The sequence below is a fragment of the Eleutherodactylus coqui genome, chromosome 1 (genome assembly GCF_035609145.1).
Source record: "Eleutherodactylus coqui strain aEleCoq1 chromosome 1, aEleCoq1.hap1, whole genome shotgun sequence".
Taxonomy (NCBI): domain Eukaryota; kingdom Metazoa; phylum Chordata; class Amphibia; order Anura; family Eleutherodactylidae; genus Eleutherodactylus; species Eleutherodactylus coqui.
Genome location: NC_089837.1, coordinates 200,623,117 through 200,642,298, shown reverse-complemented (window position 1 = coordinate 200,642,298; position 19,182 = coordinate 200,623,117). Strand labels below are relative to the sequence as shown.

The 19,182-nt window shown below is 40.9% G+C and overlaps 1 protein-coding gene across 2 annotated transcripts in view; it reads right to left on the bottom strand.

Annotated features, from left to right (window-relative positions):
* Positions 1-19,182, bottom strand: part of PDE10A (phosphodiesterase 10A) — a 403,589-nt gene that overhangs the window by 24,002 nt on the left and 360,405 nt on the right. For both annotated transcript variants that reach the window (XM_066605416.1, XM_066605417.1), the window contains 11 exons: positions 19,066-19,116; positions 18,431-18,489; positions 17,820-17,871; positions 17,374-17,516; positions 17,132-17,224; positions 15,536-15,722; positions 13,017-13,159; positions 11,815-11,898; positions 8,244-8,394; positions 7,807-7,962; positions 5,900-6,072 (listed from right to left, as the gene is read on the bottom strand). In XM_066605416.1, coding sequence (XP_066461513.1) covers positions 5,900-6,072; positions 7,807-7,962; positions 8,244-8,394; positions 11,815-11,898; positions 13,017-13,159; positions 15,536-15,722; positions 17,132-17,224; positions 17,374-17,516; positions 17,820-17,871; positions 18,431-18,489; positions 19,066-19,116 — 1,292 coding nt within the window. The remainder of the gene's footprint in view (positions 1-5,899; positions 6,073-7,806; positions 7,963-8,243; positions 8,395-11,814; positions 11,899-13,016; positions 13,160-15,535; positions 15,723-17,131; positions 17,225-17,373; positions 17,517-17,819; positions 17,872-18,430; positions 18,490-19,065; positions 19,117-19,182) is intronic.

The window sequence follows — 19,182 nt, the reverse complement described above, 5'->3', positions numbered from 1 at the left end:
TGGTATCCATGTGCGTCGTAATGACCCAGAGAAGGAAGTTAATACATTATTTAACCCCTTAATGACATGGCCCCTTTTTTCTTTTTTCCCCATTTCTTTTTTTCCTCCCCCCTGTTTAAAAAATCACAACTTGTCCCGCAAAAAACAAGCCCTCATATGGCCATGTCAATGGAAAAATGAAAAAGTTATGGCTCTTGAGACGCAACTGCAAAACTAGTTGAAATTCAATGATTAGACCATTTTAAAAAACCTGCCCTGGTGGGCACGACAGGGTGGTAGGAAACCTGCCACTCAAGGGGTTAAAGGGAATGTGTCATCAAAAAAATGGCCTATTACGTAAATCACATTTCTGCATTTAAGAATTTTGACACTGACCACGGAGTCTAAAAGGCTGATATTTCCTGAATATAACTCAGGAATGATGGCAGCTCCCATAGTCATGTATAGACAACAGAATTAAAAATTCTACAGTCAGAGAAACTCATTCCATTTTTCTTATGTTATTTTCGATCTGGTTTTAATTAATTAAAAAAAATGGTGATCTAGTCCCTTTAAGTACATTTTAACCCCCTTAAGTGACATAACTAATTTTAGCCTTAAGAACCAACAAATCACATCCTCTTTTGTGTTCCAGTGATCATAACTCATCAATGTAGCTGTAGGACACCTTGTATTTTGCAGGATGAGTTCTAATTTTTATAGTTACCAATTGTGGGTACAGATCTATTGAATAACTTATTACTTTTCGTTTGCTGAGGGGTAATGGAAAAAAAAAGCAATTTCATCACTGTCTTTTGCAACTTATTTTTATGGCGTTCAGAGTGGTATAAATATGATGTTACCTTTAGTCTACAGGTCATTATAATTGTGACAATGCCAAATTCCTAGAGGTTTTATTATATTTTACCACTCTTGCAACTATAAACACTTTTTTTTTCTTTACACAAAAAAACCCCAAAAAACTGTCGCACCACATTCCAGGACCAAAGCATTTTTATTCTTTAGTGACAGAGCTGTATCAGGCCTGCTTTTGAAGAACAACTTGTAGGTTTTATTGATGCCATTTTGAGGTAGATACAACTGTTTAATCATTTTCTATTCCTGTTTTGGGGAAGGGAGATGATCAGTAAACTGCTACTTTGTCTTTTTTTTCTTCTACTGAATTTACTGTGCTGGATAAAGAATGTAATATTTTATAGTGCAGGTTGTTATAAATATGACGATACGAATGTGGTTTTTTTTGTTCTTTTAATTTTTTCAATATTTAAAGCCTTGTGTAAGAGGAAAAGGGTTTTTACATTTGTTTTCTGTAAAGACATTTGGATGCCACAGTCAGTAATAACTGCAGTATCTGCGGGGTTACACAGCATAGAGGAGTGATTAGTTAAGCAAGCCCTCATCATTTCACTCCTTTTATGGGAAAAACCCATATGTGACAGTCATAAAGCAAATATGATCTCTGATTGATGGGCGGGTGATAATGGACAAAAATTCATGTGCCCCTCTAACCTGGGATAGAGAAATATACAGAATCATAGATCTTCTCTGCTACCTGCTTGTTCCACCTCCCCTCCATCTCTCCTCGGGACATACTGACTGAAAAGTGAAAGCTGTAAATTCAGCATTCCCAATCCCATTTCAAGCTGCTGTAGCTTTGGTTCTGTAAGGACTACCAAAATGAATGAGTAAAGCCAAGAAGCTTAGCTTTAAAATGATACCAACAGCATATCAGTAGCCCTGATAGAGCCGGAGGTACACCCGGTTAAAGTAGAATGAGCCGAGTTTGCCCAAAGCTTTAATGTCCTTTTCCTGCAGAAAAAACAGAGCTCATTCTAAACTGCTGGTGGGAAGGGAGAGGAGGGTGTGTGTGTGTGTGTGGGGGGGGGGGGGGGGGGGGGTTAAAATTATGTCCGATCACTTGAATTTACCAAAGTTGGGCTCCAATTAAGGTTTAGAAACATCTCAGAGATGATCAAGAGAAATGGGAGGCTAATGGAGCTAAATTACTTACGTCAATGAAAAATGTTAGTCTTGATTTTTAAAATGTTTACATTTACAAAGATTCCTAACATTCTGTTCTCACTTTGTCATTATGGAATGTTTAGTGCACAATGATGGAGAAAAACTTAAAATTTTCTTTTAATTTGCGCAAGGCTACAACATAAAGACAGAGAGTAATTAAAGACAATTACCTGAACCAACTTGTGCAGGAACCAACAAGAGGGAAAGCCATTCTGGACCTAGTGCTAACTAACAAACCGGAACGTATAAAGGGGGTGCAGGTTGAGGGGCACTTGGGGAACAGCGACCACAATATAATCAACTTCCAGCTGTCAATCAATAGGATGCCTTATCAAGGAGTAACAAAGAGACTAAACTTTAGTAAAGCAAAATTTGATGAGCTTAGAACTACTATCGGTAACATTAATTGGGACAACATCCTCAAAAATATCAGTACGGAGGAAAAATGGGAAAAGTTCAAAAGGATCCTAATCGCCTCATGTGAGCAGTTCATTCCCTTCAAAAATAAAAGTAACTCAGCTAAAAGGAAACCAATGTGGCTCGACAAGACGGTACGAGGGGCAATAAACGAAAAGAAGAAAGCGTTCAAACTACTAAAGCAACAAGGCAGCGAAGAAGCGCTAAAATCATACAGGGAAAAAAACAAAATATGCAAAGATACGATTAAAACTGCCAAAGAGGAAGCGGAAAGACGGATCGCAAAGGAGAGCAGAAACAACCCGAAGCTATTTTTCAACTACATAAACAGCAAAAGGATTTGCAGGGAGAGCGCTGGCCCTTTAAAAAACAATGCAGGAGAAATCATTGATGATGACGAAGGGAAAGCAAATCTACTAAACAGCTTCTTCTCAAGTGTGTTCACCAAAGAAAAGGAAATGCCACACGAGGAGCAGGGGAATAAAACGAACCCCTCACAAAATATCTCATACCTAACGCAGGAGGAGGTGCGGAAGCGTCTAAAGAAAACTAAAATTGATAAATCACCGGGCCCTGATGGATTACACCCAAGGATACTAAAGGAACTAAGTGACGAGATAGCTAGGCCGCTATACCTTATATTTCTAGACACTATCAAGACCGGAGTAGTACCATTGGACTGGCGCATTGCCAACGTGGTTCCAATCTACAAAAAAGGGAGCAAAAGTGAGCCTGGTAACTACAGGCCAGTAAGTCTCACTTCAGTAACGGGAAAAATTTTCGAGGGGATTCTGAGAGACGCCATCGATGAGTACCTCAAGGAGATTAAGGGAATAACTCCTCACCAGCATGGATTCATGAAGGGTCGCTCATGTCAGACAAATCTGATCAGTTTCTACGATGAAGTAAGCTCTAAGCTGGACCAGGGAGAATCTATTGATCTTGTATATCTGGACTTCTCTAAAGCCTTTGACACCGTGCCACATAATAGGCTAATATACAAAATGAGGCAGCTCGGACTGGGCGAAAACGTGTGTAAGTGGGTAAAAAATTGGCTCAACGATAGAAAGCAGAGGGTGGTAATAAATGGTTCGTACTCTGATTGGACCACAGTCGCTAGCGGGGTGCCACAGGGTTCAGTATTAGGCCCCACTCTGTTCAACATATTTATTAATGACCTGATAGAGGGGCTGCACAGCAAAATATCAATATTTGCAGATGACACAAAATTATACAATGTAATTAATGCAACGGAGGACAATATGTGGCTACAAACGGACCTGGATAAGCTGGGGGCTTGGGCAGAAAAATGGCAAATGAAGTTCAATGTTGAAAAATGTAAGACTATGCACATGGGCAAGAGGAACGGATGTCACGAATATTCACTTAATGGGGTACCACTAGGGAAAAGTGATATGGAAAAGGATCTGGGGGTATTAGTGGATAATAGACTAAACTGGAGTAACCAATGCCAGTCAGCCGCTGCAAAGGCAAATAAAGTCTTGGGGTGCATCAAAAGAGGAATAGGGGCGAAGGACGAGAACATTATCCTCCCACTATATAAGGCACTTGTCAGACCTCACATGGAATACTGCGTACAATTCTGGACACCGGTGCTCAGGAAAGATGTCACAGTGCTTGAGGGGGTTCAAAGAAGAGCGACTAAACTAATACATGGAATGACGGGACTGGAATACCCAGAGAGGCTATCCAAATTGGGACTATTTACTCTAGAAAAAAGAAGGTTAAGAGGCGACCAAATAACCATGTATAAGTACATGAGGGGGCAATACAAGGATCTCTCCCGCGATCTGTTTACACCCAGGACTGCAACGGTAACAAGAGGACATCCGCTACGATTAGAGGAAAGCAGGTTTCATCACCAACACAGAAAGGGGTTCTTTACTGTAAGAGCAGTTAGACTGTGGAACTCTCTACCGGAGGAAGTGGTGGCGGCAAAATCCATAGAGGAGTTTAAAAGGGGACTTGATGTCTTTCTGGAGAAGAAGGATATTACAGGATATAAATATTAAGTTAAGTGTCAATCCTGGTATATAGGCAGGTAGGAACTATTAGGGGTTGATCCAGGGAACAGTCTGATTGCCATTAGGGAGTCGGGAAGGAATTTTTTTCCCCAAAAGGGCTAATTGACTTCTGGCCTTGGGGTTTTTTGCCTTCCTCTGGATCAACACAGTAGGATAGACAGGCTGGACTAGATGGACAATGTCTTCATTCGGCCTTACATACTATGTTACTATGTTACTATGTTACTATGTTACTATAAAAGAATGTAAAAAAAAAGTGAAAGGGTCTGAAGACTTTCCAAATGCATTGTGTGCATATATTACACACTGACATGCCAAAGTCATGGAATGGCAGGATGTAAGTTGATTATGTTACATTAGGTGATGGCTTGAGTAAGCGCACCCCTGTACAACTTGTGAAGTGGTATCTTGAGAGTGAGTTTCAACACCGGCCAGTGTGCTCATGGCAAGATGACGAAATATCAGAGTCTGAATAAGGAAGGATAGTGGGTGCCAGTAGGATGGGACATTTAATTTCCTAAGTTGTGAAGGCACTTAATATTCCTAAATCCACAATGTCACTTATGTGCTGGGAATATGTTATAGAAGGCATTACTACCCACAGTGGGCAGCACATTGGCCACCCATGGGTGCTTAAGCAGCTGGCTAGAATTGTCCATGCGAACATACAAGAGACTCTGGCAGAAATCACATCCATATGCAATGCTGGAGGCCCCCCCACACACATATTCCATAGGTTAGTGCCTTGCTCTTTAGTTTCCAGAAGACCCACAAGTGTGCCTCTATTAACACCACAACACTGCATACACAGCCTCACCTGGGCTGCTAACTGGGCCATAGAGGCCTGGCAACACTTGGCATGGTGCTCATAGACTTGGTTCTGTGGAGTCTGGTGATGTATTTTTTATATTTACCCAGCTCCCTATTTCCACGCAATCCCTTGTAGAAGTCAGTACCAGGGGACTCATTTTACAGCTGTACATGTGCACTCTCATAGAGAATAGTGTGTGTGCACAACCTGCAGAGATTAAACCGCTGTATGTACACACAAACACTGTATTTATGGGAGTGCGTATACATAGCTGTAGAAATTAGTCCATTGGCACCGACTTCCAAAGGTGACTGTTGCGAACGGAGGTGCTTATAAAAAGTACATCTCTAGGCTCCTAAGGAACCTTGCCTATGAACACTAATAACTTTTGAAGTTTATGCATTAAAGGAAACCTATCACCACCCATGTGCACATAAACTAAGTTATACTTTGCTGAAAAACATTTAGACATAAAGTGGTGAATCCTTAAAGAGAATCAATGGTGGAACAGTTTAAAGTGTTGCAACTGACAACTGTGACTGTTTCCTAACAAGAGCCACCTTCTCCCTATAAAGTCAAGACCAAAATATACCCATTATTTTACCTGTGCACTTGATTGTTAAAGTTGAGGGCCCCCGTTTGGTGAAGCTCTTCCAGATGTTTCCTATTTCCAAAGTACAGTGCAAGGTCTGTGGCAATAATGGCTTTTCGGATTATCTCCAACACTTGCTCATACTCATTGGAACTCAAGTTAGAGAAGATATTGTGCCCTTCCAGCTATGTGAAACAATAAAACATAGATAAAAAGCACAATGTCCTAGGTTTACCAGTGATAAAATCAAATTCAAATTACACTATCTAGAAACTATCTCCTGAAAAAAGTATGAGAAATAGTAGGATACCGGCAAGGCGAGAGATTAACTGTTTGAATTGCTTACAGTATATGGATATTGGATACCATCCAATACGTGGCCTGCACAATATACATCCATAAGTTCCATCAGCATCTCTCTCTATATATAATTTTTTTTTTTTTTTTTTTAACATCCATAACATACTAAGAATCTACTCTGTATTTATTGAATGATTTCTCTGCCCTCTAATAGCAAACCAATGGCATGTAATACAGGGAACAAAGTATCACAAAGCATAAATGATAAAAAAAAATATTTTGTAGGACCATAAAGTTTTCGGACATTGTTCCTTTATGTGTCACAATATTTTTTTACTCCATATACATGGCATCCATTGTAAGTGCTCAGTTCTATACCATTCCTCATACTCTTTAATCCCATATAAGTAGGTTTATTACCTTCCTATAGGTTTGTAACAATGCTTCTTTTTGGATTTGACATTCTATTCCTAAGTGCAACTTCATGCAAATATAACCACACTATGTGACAAGAGCACAGCAATTAATATACTGTTTCCTTGCCCCCTCCCTTACAAATGAAATGATTACTATGCAATTTTAAAGGGAGAAATCAGCCTAATAAGGCTTTCTCCATAAAAGTGTGTCAGATTTGGTCAGCAAGAACAGATCAATTGTAATCCATGTGTCTGTCTATCTACGTCATCTGTATATATGCACTGTATGTCTGGTATTTTGTATTTAACTTCCATTTGTCATCAAGTTTTTTTTGGAGGGGTGGGGACAAAAAAGGAAGCCTATTTTCTTTTAACTAGTTATGTTTAGCAACAATCCATGAAAAAAAGGATTTTTTTTCTGCACTCATTGATTTAAACAGAAGCCTGCCATCCAAGACATCGGAACTCATCAGTACATACTGCAATTTCTTTTACAGAGCTCATCGGTCTGTGTAAGAAAAAAAAGCATGTTTGAAAAGTTCCATTGATTGTAATAGGTCCTTGTGCTATTTGTGTGCAGATAGTGGTACACATTATCATAAGGAAGAGAATTACACCAGTGTAAATATGAATTTAGTCGTATCTGTTAAAGTACGCTTTCCCCTAAAATCTATTCACACATTGATGCAATGGGGAAAATAATTTTATGCTCCAAAATTCTTTTGATCCATTTTTTTGATTTGTTGTTGCATCAATCAGCAAAATGGAAAGGAGGAAACGATCCATAAAAATAGAACTCAGATCTGAACACAATGGGACAGAGGTTTAATGTGCTTGGTGGGTAGTGTAAACTTTTTACTTCTAGTATAGGTAAGTCTTTCACCTGTATTAGAAGGTTTGTTGTTGCTTCACTTAACTGTGGTCCAAGATAAAATGACTGAGCCAACTTTGTGATCAAAGCAGCAGCCACCAGCTTTTGTAGCACCTTAGGCTAATAGCTGAGAAGCACTTGCACTGTGTCATCTATTAAACACTTGGGGGGCACAGCTCAGACTACGACAAAATATTGTCATGTTGAACAGCATATTAATATTAAAGCAGCTAATCAACACAAGCAATGCTAACTAAGAAAGCCAAGTCCATGTAATGCTACAGCTTCCTACTGTTACCTGACTCCCCAGAGGACATTTTCACTGTTCTTACCTGCAGAATAGACACAGTTTGAGAGAAGTGGTGTTGCTCCATCGTTGAGGTGGAATATAATGCTGCCAGGGGGTGGTCAAATTTTTGTAAGTAGCTGTTTGTATACCCCCGATGATCGAGGTCGTGACATAAGCATGCTATCAAAAGCCCTTTTCTCTAGAACAAAAGAGGACAATATTAAATAAATGTACATTACTGCATGAGCCCTGAGCGTCGCTAGTTACTTGTTATATTGTAGTTTATTCTGGAGAATTCTTGACTCAGGAAGACACCTTTCCAAAATATTAGTGCTTCTGTAAAGCCAAATTAAGGTCCACTTTAATATATTTTACACTAAAGATCAATATTTGCCTGCAAAGTGCATTACACAGCGGTATGTGCTATGAATATACAGTATGAGCAAACATGGGAAATTGGGAACACAACTGATATCTTACCTCCAAATCTGTGAATAAGTCTTTGCTATGTTGTAGAATAGCATACATGCAATGTGACACTGTTACTGCATGCTTCCAATTATGATAAGGGACACGCCGATAGTTCTTTTTCACTGACATAGTGAAACGACACAACTTTTCAAGTTCAAAGCTTAAAAAAAAAAGAAGCAAGAATCAAGACTATTCTGGTAACACTTAAGTAGCGCTATATATTCCAGAATGGAGTTTATTACCTGGCTATATTACCCAGATTTAACTAATTACAGACTTTTTGCTTTTCACGGCTGGGATCCGCTGCGGGCCTCAGTAAGCGGATTCCACCTACGGCTGCGTGAGCCCGGCGTTATTCAGACCGCTACCTGTAATACGTATTTTACAAGAAGCCCCGGGAACGCTCGCCTTCCTGCAGTTCCAGGAGCACCTTGTTGAGTCTTCTGTGCGAGACCACCGCACCTCATCAAGCTTACGGAGACTCACAGTGCGTCACTTTTTACACCCCATACCCGCTACTGAGGTCACGAAATACCCCCCAAAAAGCATGAGAGGAGGGGGGATACCCGGTTTTATTGCCCCATGTACCCATCCCAACCAGCCTCCGTAATTACCCCTGTCTTCGGAAATACCACACAGTTCACATTATTACTTTTATCTAAGATTTGGGGAACGCCGAAAAGGGCGCGGAGTGGGTGGGGGATATTTTTAGGGAGTCAATTTTTATTCCGTACAAATAAACAATGGCACCTGGGATTTATTCAGCTGTGCCCTGCAATCCAACGGGTGCTCCCTGCATTACAGGCCTTGCCATGTGTCCTTTAAGTAGATTAGGGCCACAAGGGGTATGTTTTTGAACACGGGACAAATGGGGGTATCCATTTTGGGGTGAAGGTTTTTATTCCTATGTACACTGTACAAAAAAAACAGTTTTTAAATTGACAAAATTGCCAAAAAAATGAAAATCGTAATTTTTTCCTTCTGCTTTGCTTAGATTTATTCAAAATACTGTAGCGTCAAAATACGCAATACACCCCTAGATGAATTCATTAAGGGGTCTAGTTTTTAAAATGGGGTCATTTGTGGGGGTTCTTTATCGTTTTGGACGCTCAATGGCTCTATAAGTGGGCGATGGGGCCTGGAATTTATTCCGTTGTACCCTGAAATCCAACGGGTGCTCCTTCCATTATAGGCCTAGCCATGTGTCCTTTAAGTAGATTACGGCCACAAGGGGTATGGTTCTGAACATGGGACAAACAGGGGTATCCATTTTGGGGTGTAAATCCTCATTTTCATGGGCACTATAGGAAAAAAAATGTCTTTAAAATGACATATTTGCAAAAATATAACATTTTATTTTTTCTCCTCTAAATTGAATTAATTCCTGAAAAAAACTGGTGGGGTCAAAATACTCATGACCCCCCTCAGTGAATACATAAAGGGGTGTAGTTTTTAAAATGGGGTCATTTGGGGGGGTATCTATTATTCTTACAATCATGAGCCTTTGCAAACTTGGCTTGGTGCAGCAAAACAAAGTGTTCCTCAAAATGCTGAAAAGTAATGTTAAATTTGTATGTCCTATAAATGGTTAAAAAAAAAAAAAAACACAAAAGTTTTTCAAGTGTGCATTCAGAATAAAGTAAACAGATGGAAATATATATTTTATCAAAAATTTGTACAGTATGTTTGGACATATTTGGGATATTACAGTTGAAAATGTGAAAAAATGACAATTTTTTCAATATGGATACTTTTAATAAATATACACAAATTATATTGGTCTCTTTTTACCACCTAAATGAAGTACAACATGTGGCGAAAAAAACAATGTCAGAATCACTTGGATATGTAAAGCCTTTACGGAGTTATGCTACGTTGAACGACGCATGTCAGATTTCCAAAATTTGGCTGCGTCACTAAGGCGCAAACAGGCTTCGTCACTAAGGGGTTAAACAAGTACTGTAGAACAAGGTGTAGCTGATGACACCCACCTGCAGAGGCCAATGGCTACACAATTTTGACAGTAATTTGCATGGCCATTAGTTTGCTGGATGTGGCCATGTGCACTGTGTTTCCACCTTTAGGGTGTGTTTACATGTTGCTGATTTGCTGTGGATCTTGTAGATTTTGGTGTGGATATGCAGATTTCATCCTTGCAGTTGAATACAAACAAAGGGGTGAAACCTGCTGCAGTTCTGCACCAAAATCTGCACCAAAATCCGCACCAAAATCCATATTAAATCAGTGATGTGTGAACACACCCTTAGGGCTCCTAAACACTGGCGATACCCCAGTGTGAAAACACATGCTGAATCCATAATTTCTATCCAGTCATGTGAGACCGGCCTAAGGTAGATCACTACTTTTTTATCATGTGGCCGGGGACCGCTCAACCAGGCCACCGGTCACTGCTCCAGGCTCTTCGCAACCGTTGGTCGCTGAGAGCAAGGAGATTTAAAATGTCGGGGTTTAATTACGAAGAATAAATGCGGGGCTCCCTGCACCCCGGGATGACCGCTTCATGTTGTCAGCTACATCCGGGCACCGACAGCATACAGCTGTCACATTCATAGCTCACGTAGCTTTACTCCCTGCAGGATGCTTGTTTTTACGTCCTCAGGGATTAAAGCCCACTTGGCTAGGACGTAAAAACACTATGGGCTGGTCACTAAGGGGTTAAAGATAAGAAATTTATAATAGCTAATTGTAAATCTGATCGGATAGCGATTGTCCAGTCATGATGTAGAATAGTAGGCAAGTGATAAGTGAAGCCTGCATACATTAGAGTGTAAACAATGGAGACATTTAAATGCAATTCAACCAATCTATTCCATTGTGCAGGACTAAAGGTGCTTTTACATAGAACAATCTGTCGCACAACAGATGCCTGACAGGTCGTCCCAGCAAAAATGCATCGCAGACTGAATGTGGGTGCGGTAGTGAGTGGAGGCAGAGCAGGGGCGGGGGATCGTTCCTGCCTGCCCGCCTCCATTCACATTAAGCACATCAGGCAGTCGTTCGTAAGTGAACAACTGCCTGATTACATGGAACCATACGTCGTTCAGTTTCCTGGATGCAGAAATTGAACGACCAGCAAGAAGAGAACAACTTCTCGTTTATCGGATGTTCACTACATGCATTCACACTAGAAGATAATTGTTCAGATTTTGCGCTGGATCACAGGAGTCTAACCGATAATCGTTCTGTGTAAAAGCACCTTAAGACCTTAACTGAGTAAATTGCGCCGGATAAGGGATAGCTGAACAGAATATGAAAATTAAGACAAAACAATATGAAGAAATGAAATGTATTTTTAAGAAACATCACAAAAAATGGTCTATACTCAATGGTCTAACAATGAGAACACTCTTTTAACCCCTTCAGTGGCAGGTTTATTATTACCATGTCATGCCTCACAGCCAGGTTTTTTAAATGAATCAACAATGCAATTTATGGTCAGTGCAGCAAGCACCGGAGATTTTCCGGGTGTGCCACTAAAAGGGTTAATGTTAAATGCCTGAATAAAGAGTCCTGGACAAAAAGGTAGATCTAGAACATTGAAAGCAACCCAAAAACTTACCAAGTTTTGCCACAAGACTGATGTATTGTATGCACATAAATGGCTGGCCATAAGTCCTCAAAGGGAGAAATATCAAAGTGGTATCTACAAGATGCAAGAGAGAAAATTACACATAAGTCAATACATTTCACAACACAACCTAAATATTTTTGTTACTCTTCTAGTTAAATGATCTTTCAATTATAAGCAGTGAGGTTGAACAATGCTGTAGAATATCGGTTATGTGATGTACTATATATGCAACAAGAAATTGGACATTCTGAATACAGATTAAAGCACAAGAATTATAATTGCATTTTTCAAAAAAATAAAAAGCAAAAAAAATTCAAAAAGTTTCACAATCAATAAGCAGGCTACAGATTAAAGTGGTTGTTCACTTCTTAAGCATTGATGACTAATCCTCGGGATAGGTCATCAATAGTTGATCAGTGGGTGTTTGCTGGCCTGCTGCAAGTATGTGCGGAGCTGGAAGCTGATATCTCCATAACCATTGTAGCGGCTCGGGATGGTATTGCAGTCACTGTTCCCACTGAATTCAATGGGAACAGCAACTGCAAAACCAACCGGGGCACTGCCAATTGTGTAGAGTCATCAGCTTCCAGCTCCATACACATTTGCAGTGGGCTGGCAAACAGCTGATCGCCAAGGGTCCCGAGCGGCAGATCCCCACCAATCAACTATTGATGACCTATCCTAATGACTCATCATCACAGACCCTTGCCATATACTGTTTTATCACGACGGGCCGGCTCTGGGTGGCGGTAAAAATGACAATCAGCATTTTTTACAGACAAATTGGAAGACCATAACATATCATAGAGACTATAAGTGAAATAGGTCTACAGCCAAAAACAAGGATATAAAGACATTAGTAGGATTTACTATGTAAAATGATGATCATTAAAATCACAATACCCTACATAAAGGTTCTCCAACTCCCAAAAAAATTCATGGATGCATCAATTTTTATTAAATGTACAGTGGAAAAATCTGCTTGATTTTTGCGGAGTCTCTTGGAATTTATGGACAGTTGGTAACCCTGCTTGGGAGCTTGACTTATTTTAAGGGTTTATCTCAGAAAAAAGAAGCAGAAACACAGTAAAGCAAACCCCCCTCCCCCCCCCCAAAAAAAAACTATTCCAGTCCACTTGTGTTCCAAAAATACTTATGGTCCATATTTATGGTCTTTAGACTTTACTCACAATTCAATCTCTTTACAAAGAGGTGCTGGAAGTGTACAGTTCTTGAGGTTCTGCCATTCTTCCGAAGTACAGATGCTGTGATAAGACAGTTTTTCTAAAGTGACACGGTAAATGCACTCAGAGTGACGTATTCGATGGTACATCTAAAATATGGAACACAGGAAAACAGAAAATAAAACATAGTTCACAAACCAAAGAGGCTGCTGTATGGGTATACAAAACACTGTCCTCAGTTCAGAGACCAAATGTTAACAAAGGTTTAATGAGTTTAGCGTAGAGTTCGAGAAGCACTCCAGTGAAAAAATTGGTATCCACAGTCAAGTGTTATAACAATACAAATAGATCTGCCATTATTACCTACTGCCATTAGGTGTCCCTTTCTCTCTAAAAACTGTGCCTCACTTCCATTCCACTAGGTCACGCCACTCTGGTGGCCCTGCTCTACTGTCATTTCTCTAGCAACATACATAAACAACTTCCTGAAGCCTACAAGCTTGAGACCTCTATGATCCACTGTATGGTCACAGCCCTCCCAGACGGCTGACTCTAGGGCAGTGGTGGCGAACCTATGGCACGCGTGCCAGAGGCGGCACGCAGAGCCCTCCCTGCTGGCACGCGTCGCCATCGGCCGCTCACCACCTTAGTGAATGCCTGCAGGGGCCGCGGCTCCCCTGCTGACATTCACTCAGCGCTGCTATTTGTGCTGATCCCGGTGCACACTGAGTCAGTGTGCAACCAGGATCCTCCTCCCCCGTCCCCTGACATCTCCTACTTTGGTTCCGCAAGAGCAGGGGGAGAAGGCATCCAACAGAAGCACACTGCCTTCAGGCAGGAGAGGAGCGGCGCTCCCACGAGGAGGAGGGGTAAGTATGTGGAGCAGGGGGCGGGTATTCTGACTGCTGGGAGAATCGACGGCAGGGGGAGACATTCTGACTGCTGGGAGTATCGCTGGGGGTGGGGGGTGGGAGACATTCTGACTGCTGGGAGTATCGCTGGGGGGTGGGGGGTGGGGGAGACATTCTGACTGCTGGGAGAATCGCTGGGGGAGGGGGGGGGGAGACATTCTGACTGCTGGGAGTATCGCTGGGGGGGGGGGGGGAGACATTCTGACTGCTGGGAGAATCGCTGGCGTGGGAGGGGAGGCATGACTGCTGGGAGAATCGTTGGGGGGAGGCATTATGACTACTGGGAGAATCGCTGAGGGGGAGGGGGGGCATGATGACTGCCAAGAAAATCGCTGGGGGGGAAGGGGGGAATGATGACTGCCAGGAGAACCGCTGGGGGGGGAGCCATTATGACTGCTGGGGGGGGGGGGGGCATTATGACTGCTGGGGGAACCGCTTGGGGGGAGGGGGCATTATTATTGCTGGCGGACAGCTGGGTGGCATTTTGACTGCTGGTGGACCACTGGGGGGGTATTATGACTGCTGTGGGAACCGCTGGGGGGGGGGGGAGTGGGAGCGAGCATTATTACTGCTGGGGGACCGCTGGGGTATGTCACTCTTATTACTAATGGGGGGGTGTCACTATTATTACTGCTGGGGGACCGCTGGGGGATGTCACTATTATCGCTGGGGGGAAGGTGTCACTATTACCACTGCGGTATGTTTACATGCGGCAGAAAAGGACAGGGCTATTTCAGAATAGACTGGGTGCAGATTTTGACTGCTTTTTAGATGCAGAAATACTGCATAATTTTCCACCGAAATTTCCGTTGAGGACATTCTGCAGCATTTCCGCGTCCAAAAGCAGTCAGAATCTGCTCCCGGTCTATTTTGAAGCGGCCCTGTCCTTTGTAGAACGACGGGGGTAAAATCATACGTCGTGATAAGCCCCGCCCCCTGACGTGTTGGCACTTTGCGATAAATAAGTGGGTTTTAGGTTGCAGTTTGGGCACTCGGTCTCTAAAAGGTTCGCCATCACTGCTCTAAGGGGTGTGACTCAGTAGCAAGACCGTAGAGAGAGCACCTCAGTTATAACATTAGGAAGAAGGTTCTGCCTCGTCTGCAGATGGAGATATCCAGGGGATATAAGTAGGAATAAGAACAGCTAGAATCTCTGAAAAGATGCAATGATTTTTTTTTTTAAACTACCAGTCTCTATAGGATTTATAGGGTGTGTGTGGGGGAAGGGGGGGGGATCACTGGGGGTGGATTACCAGGGTGCTTCTTTAAATTAGTATCAATTTCAATTCTAAAGTCACAAAATTCTAATATGAATTAACCCTTTCCAATCCACTGTCTGATGTCTAAAGACATTATGATTTAAGGTTGTACAGCTCAGCTGTTGGAAGACGTCCATCTGGGTTCTTTTACTGTATATTGCCAGCCTCTCTGCTGTCCAAGCCTATCCAATGTGTCACCTCATGTAGTTCTAGCTTTAGCCAGCAGATAGCGCCATTGTATAACAGCAAAAAAAGAGTAATCCCCCTAGGAAAACCAGGATACAAATTGGATTGGAAAGGGTTAAATAATTAATTTCAAGATTTTAAAAAAGAAAATCGACAAAAATAAACTCACATTTGCACAGTGTAAGGCTAAAGCGCAGAAAACAGCAAACATTTTGAAGTTGTTCTCGTCTGTTTTGGAGAAGGCACTTCCACTTAGTTTGTTCACCATCTGTACAACACCAATAACGCTCCCTCTGCTTACAATAGGCATACACAGGATATTCTTTGTCGTATAACCTGTATAAAGGTCAACTTCTCTGCAGAAATGAAAAAATGTCAGTTACTTAAAGGTGTAATGCAACGACATCATGCAAATAGTCTCTATAGCTTAGTTCTTAGCTAAATGGTTGTTTAGGATTAAAAAAAAACACAGCAAAAATAAACCAAAACTTTTGTCCATCGAACTTAACATTCGTTTTTCCAAGTCCTTTGGGTAAGTATGGACAAATAGTGCAATGAAAGTCCTTTTTTGACCCACGTTCACAACATACCCTATCATTCTGATTTCTTCTGCATTTATTTGCAAATTTCACCCACTGCAATGCAAAACATGCAGATTTTGCTGTAAATTGCAGTCAAGCTCGTGTGTTTCTGGTTCTCACAAATTATAACTTTGTCACAATAGTCATGAAATTAGGTCTACTCCTTTTTAAAGCTTGGTATTGCTTTAACCGTTATCTCTTCAACATCAGTTTGGCTACTTTTACTATTTGGAACCCTTTCCTATACCGATGATGGGAATGCCTCTATGTCCTCCCAAAATAGAAGATGCTAGGTTGATTTGCTGTTTGATCACCAGGTGGAGGTAACTGGCAATGGAATGAATATGACTTATATTTTTTTTCTCATAAGCAAGCCAATGAAAAAGAAGCAGACAAAACACCATAACCAAAGCATGTTCCGTCTTGAGTAACAATGCCTGTGAGGCCACAAACCTTTTGTATATAGTTTTATATTTCAAACTGGATGTTAAAGTAACATATGTCCACAAGAAAAACTCCACTACAAAAGTCAAGAAAAATGTAGCATTTTTCTGAAAACTGCTGTGTTAAACCAACCTTAGGGCTCATTCACACGACCGTGTGCGTAAAACGCTGTTTGGGTCACGCAGCATTTACTAGTCTGTATGTGCCGGCAGAGACTGTATCTCACACACGCTGTCATACACACTGTGAATTTTGTCCTTTTTTTTAAAGGTTCCCCACTCCGTCTCATAGCGGGGATGCGTATGTATCATCACCCATACACAATGTATTGCGTATTGACAGCGTTGCATTCACTACCCATAGAAAGGGCTCATGCTGCATAATACAAAGTGAAATAGAACATGCTGCGTTCTTTTTCTCACACGTATCTACACGCTAATTGAATGGATTAGTGAAAGTCTATGCACTTTCATTGACTTCAATCACCACGTGTCACATGACCGTGCATCGTGCGCATAATATGAACCCAAAATCATGGTCGGGAGAACGAGCCCTTATAAAGCACTATTGACAGCCAACATTAAGGCAGACATTATATTAGTAAGTAGCTTGTATGCCAATGGTGGGATTTAATAAACCAAGAAAAAATCTAGTCCTTTATATAAATACACTGGTAGGGTTAAATATACATACTATATACATAAATAGATTATATCTAGCGTATAAAATAATTCTATTACCTATTAAAGCGTGGATCTGCATAGGCATCAGGAATGTTCAGAACTTCACCAGTTCGGGCAACCTGACCAGCTATACCTTTTTCAATGGAAAATCTATAGAAGCAAATGGGGGTAGGGTGGGGAGGGGGGTACAACAGGTAGTTGAAACAGACACATGTTAGATCAATAAACAAATGCTATAATCCAACCAATCATGAGGTAATAATAATGGCTTAACATTTGTATATTAATTTTCGCCTCACCTTATTTCTTTGGTCTTCTGGAAAACTGGCTTCCCTTCATCTTCTTCACCAATGTCAAAAAGATCGGAATACAACTCTTTATTTTTGTGGTCTACCTGAAAGAGTGCACATCGATCTGCATTCACCAGGTTCTTTGCATATATCTGCAAGAAAAAGACATTCATCTATTGCAAGAATTTTAAAAAGTCAAAGCATGAGCTTTGGTCAAGACGGTGAAGACTTTGTCCGTACTTAGTTATTCTTATTGTAAGAGTAGTAGATTCTTGGAACAGCACATGGTGGGAAATAAATAATGCATCAATCAATTTAAGCATAACTGTATCCCGAGAGAGAATTATTATAATTACAGACTAGACTAGCCATGGTGTTTTTACAGTCATCAATCTTCTAGGTTTTTACATAGGAGTCAATTACTTACTATGGGATGTCACCAAATATTTACTTACCATAATATGTTCAAGTAAAGAATCTATTGCAACTATGTTATCAAAATATGTTCTGCAAAAGAAGGAAATTCATTTCAGAGAGCAGTAGAAAATTAAAAAGTATAATTAAGTTAAAGTGATCCTTTAAAAGGGTGGCTGTAGGTAAGGTTTATTTTTTAAAGCCACTGAAGACATTAAAGAAAGAAGAAAAGATGTTTGACTTAATTCATCATATTAGAAATGTTCGAATCTTCCCATAATATGTTATTTGTGTAATGATGTTTTTTTTTTTCATTATCTAGTAACATGTTCTATTGCAGTGTTCCCCAACTCCAGTCCTCAGGGACCGCCAACAGCTCATGCTTTCAGGATTTCCTCACTATTGCACAGGTGATGTAATTGTCGGTGCCTCAGACATTGCCACAGGTGTTCTCTCTATAGGATATCCTGAAAACATGACCTGTTGGTGGTCCTGAGGACTGGAGTTGGGGACCCCTGTTCTATTGCACAAAGAAAAAGTGGGGAACACAAGATCTCAAAAATGATGGCTTCATTCATGCTCCTGGAAGCAATACTTCACTATTGAGCTAGAACTGTGCTAACTAGTAACTGAATAGTAGTAATGCACTTACTTGGATACATCTAGTAGAAAGTCATTCAGCTCAGTTTGTTTTGCTAATCCTCTGCACACCTAATATATTACAACAAAAAAAGAGAAAATAGTATTACAAATTTCAAATATCAGATAATCCGATAATCACAAATGTGTCATGCTGTCAATACGCAATAGCAAGCTGTTGATTGAATGTTAGTTGCTGGTTGAACTATCTCCATTGATGGCTCTGTAAACTTTGGTTTCTTTCATTTACTATAGGGGAATAAGCTCTACCAGATATCTCAAAAAATACAAGAAACTTAAGACGCCCATTGTACCTTCAGTGAAGTTTTACCCAAAATCTATTCTCTCTCAATCACTGGTAGTCTGCCAAGCGTGGATGTGGTTATAGTAGGGAGAGGACGCCACTACTAGACACCTCTGTTGGCAGTCTAGCTCTTTAGAAAATAAAAGCATCGGGCATTTAAAATTCAACATGCTCCATCCATCCTTCTTTCCCCCCAAATCATCTGGTGAGGCTGTGTTACAAGGGCCCAGACAGACACCCAAGACTGTCCACCAGTCCTGCCAAAAACGGCAGGTTTTTCAGGCACCCTTTTCCTTATATGTATGGAATCCTTAAGAAACTGAGAAAGGAGCATAGGTACGTACTTGTACTTGATGTATTGCTACTGAAGCCCAAGCAAGATTAGCGGTTGCCACCTTATTGATAAGAGAAAAAAAAAAACATTAGTAAAACAAATGCTTATTTACTATCACAGAGCAGGA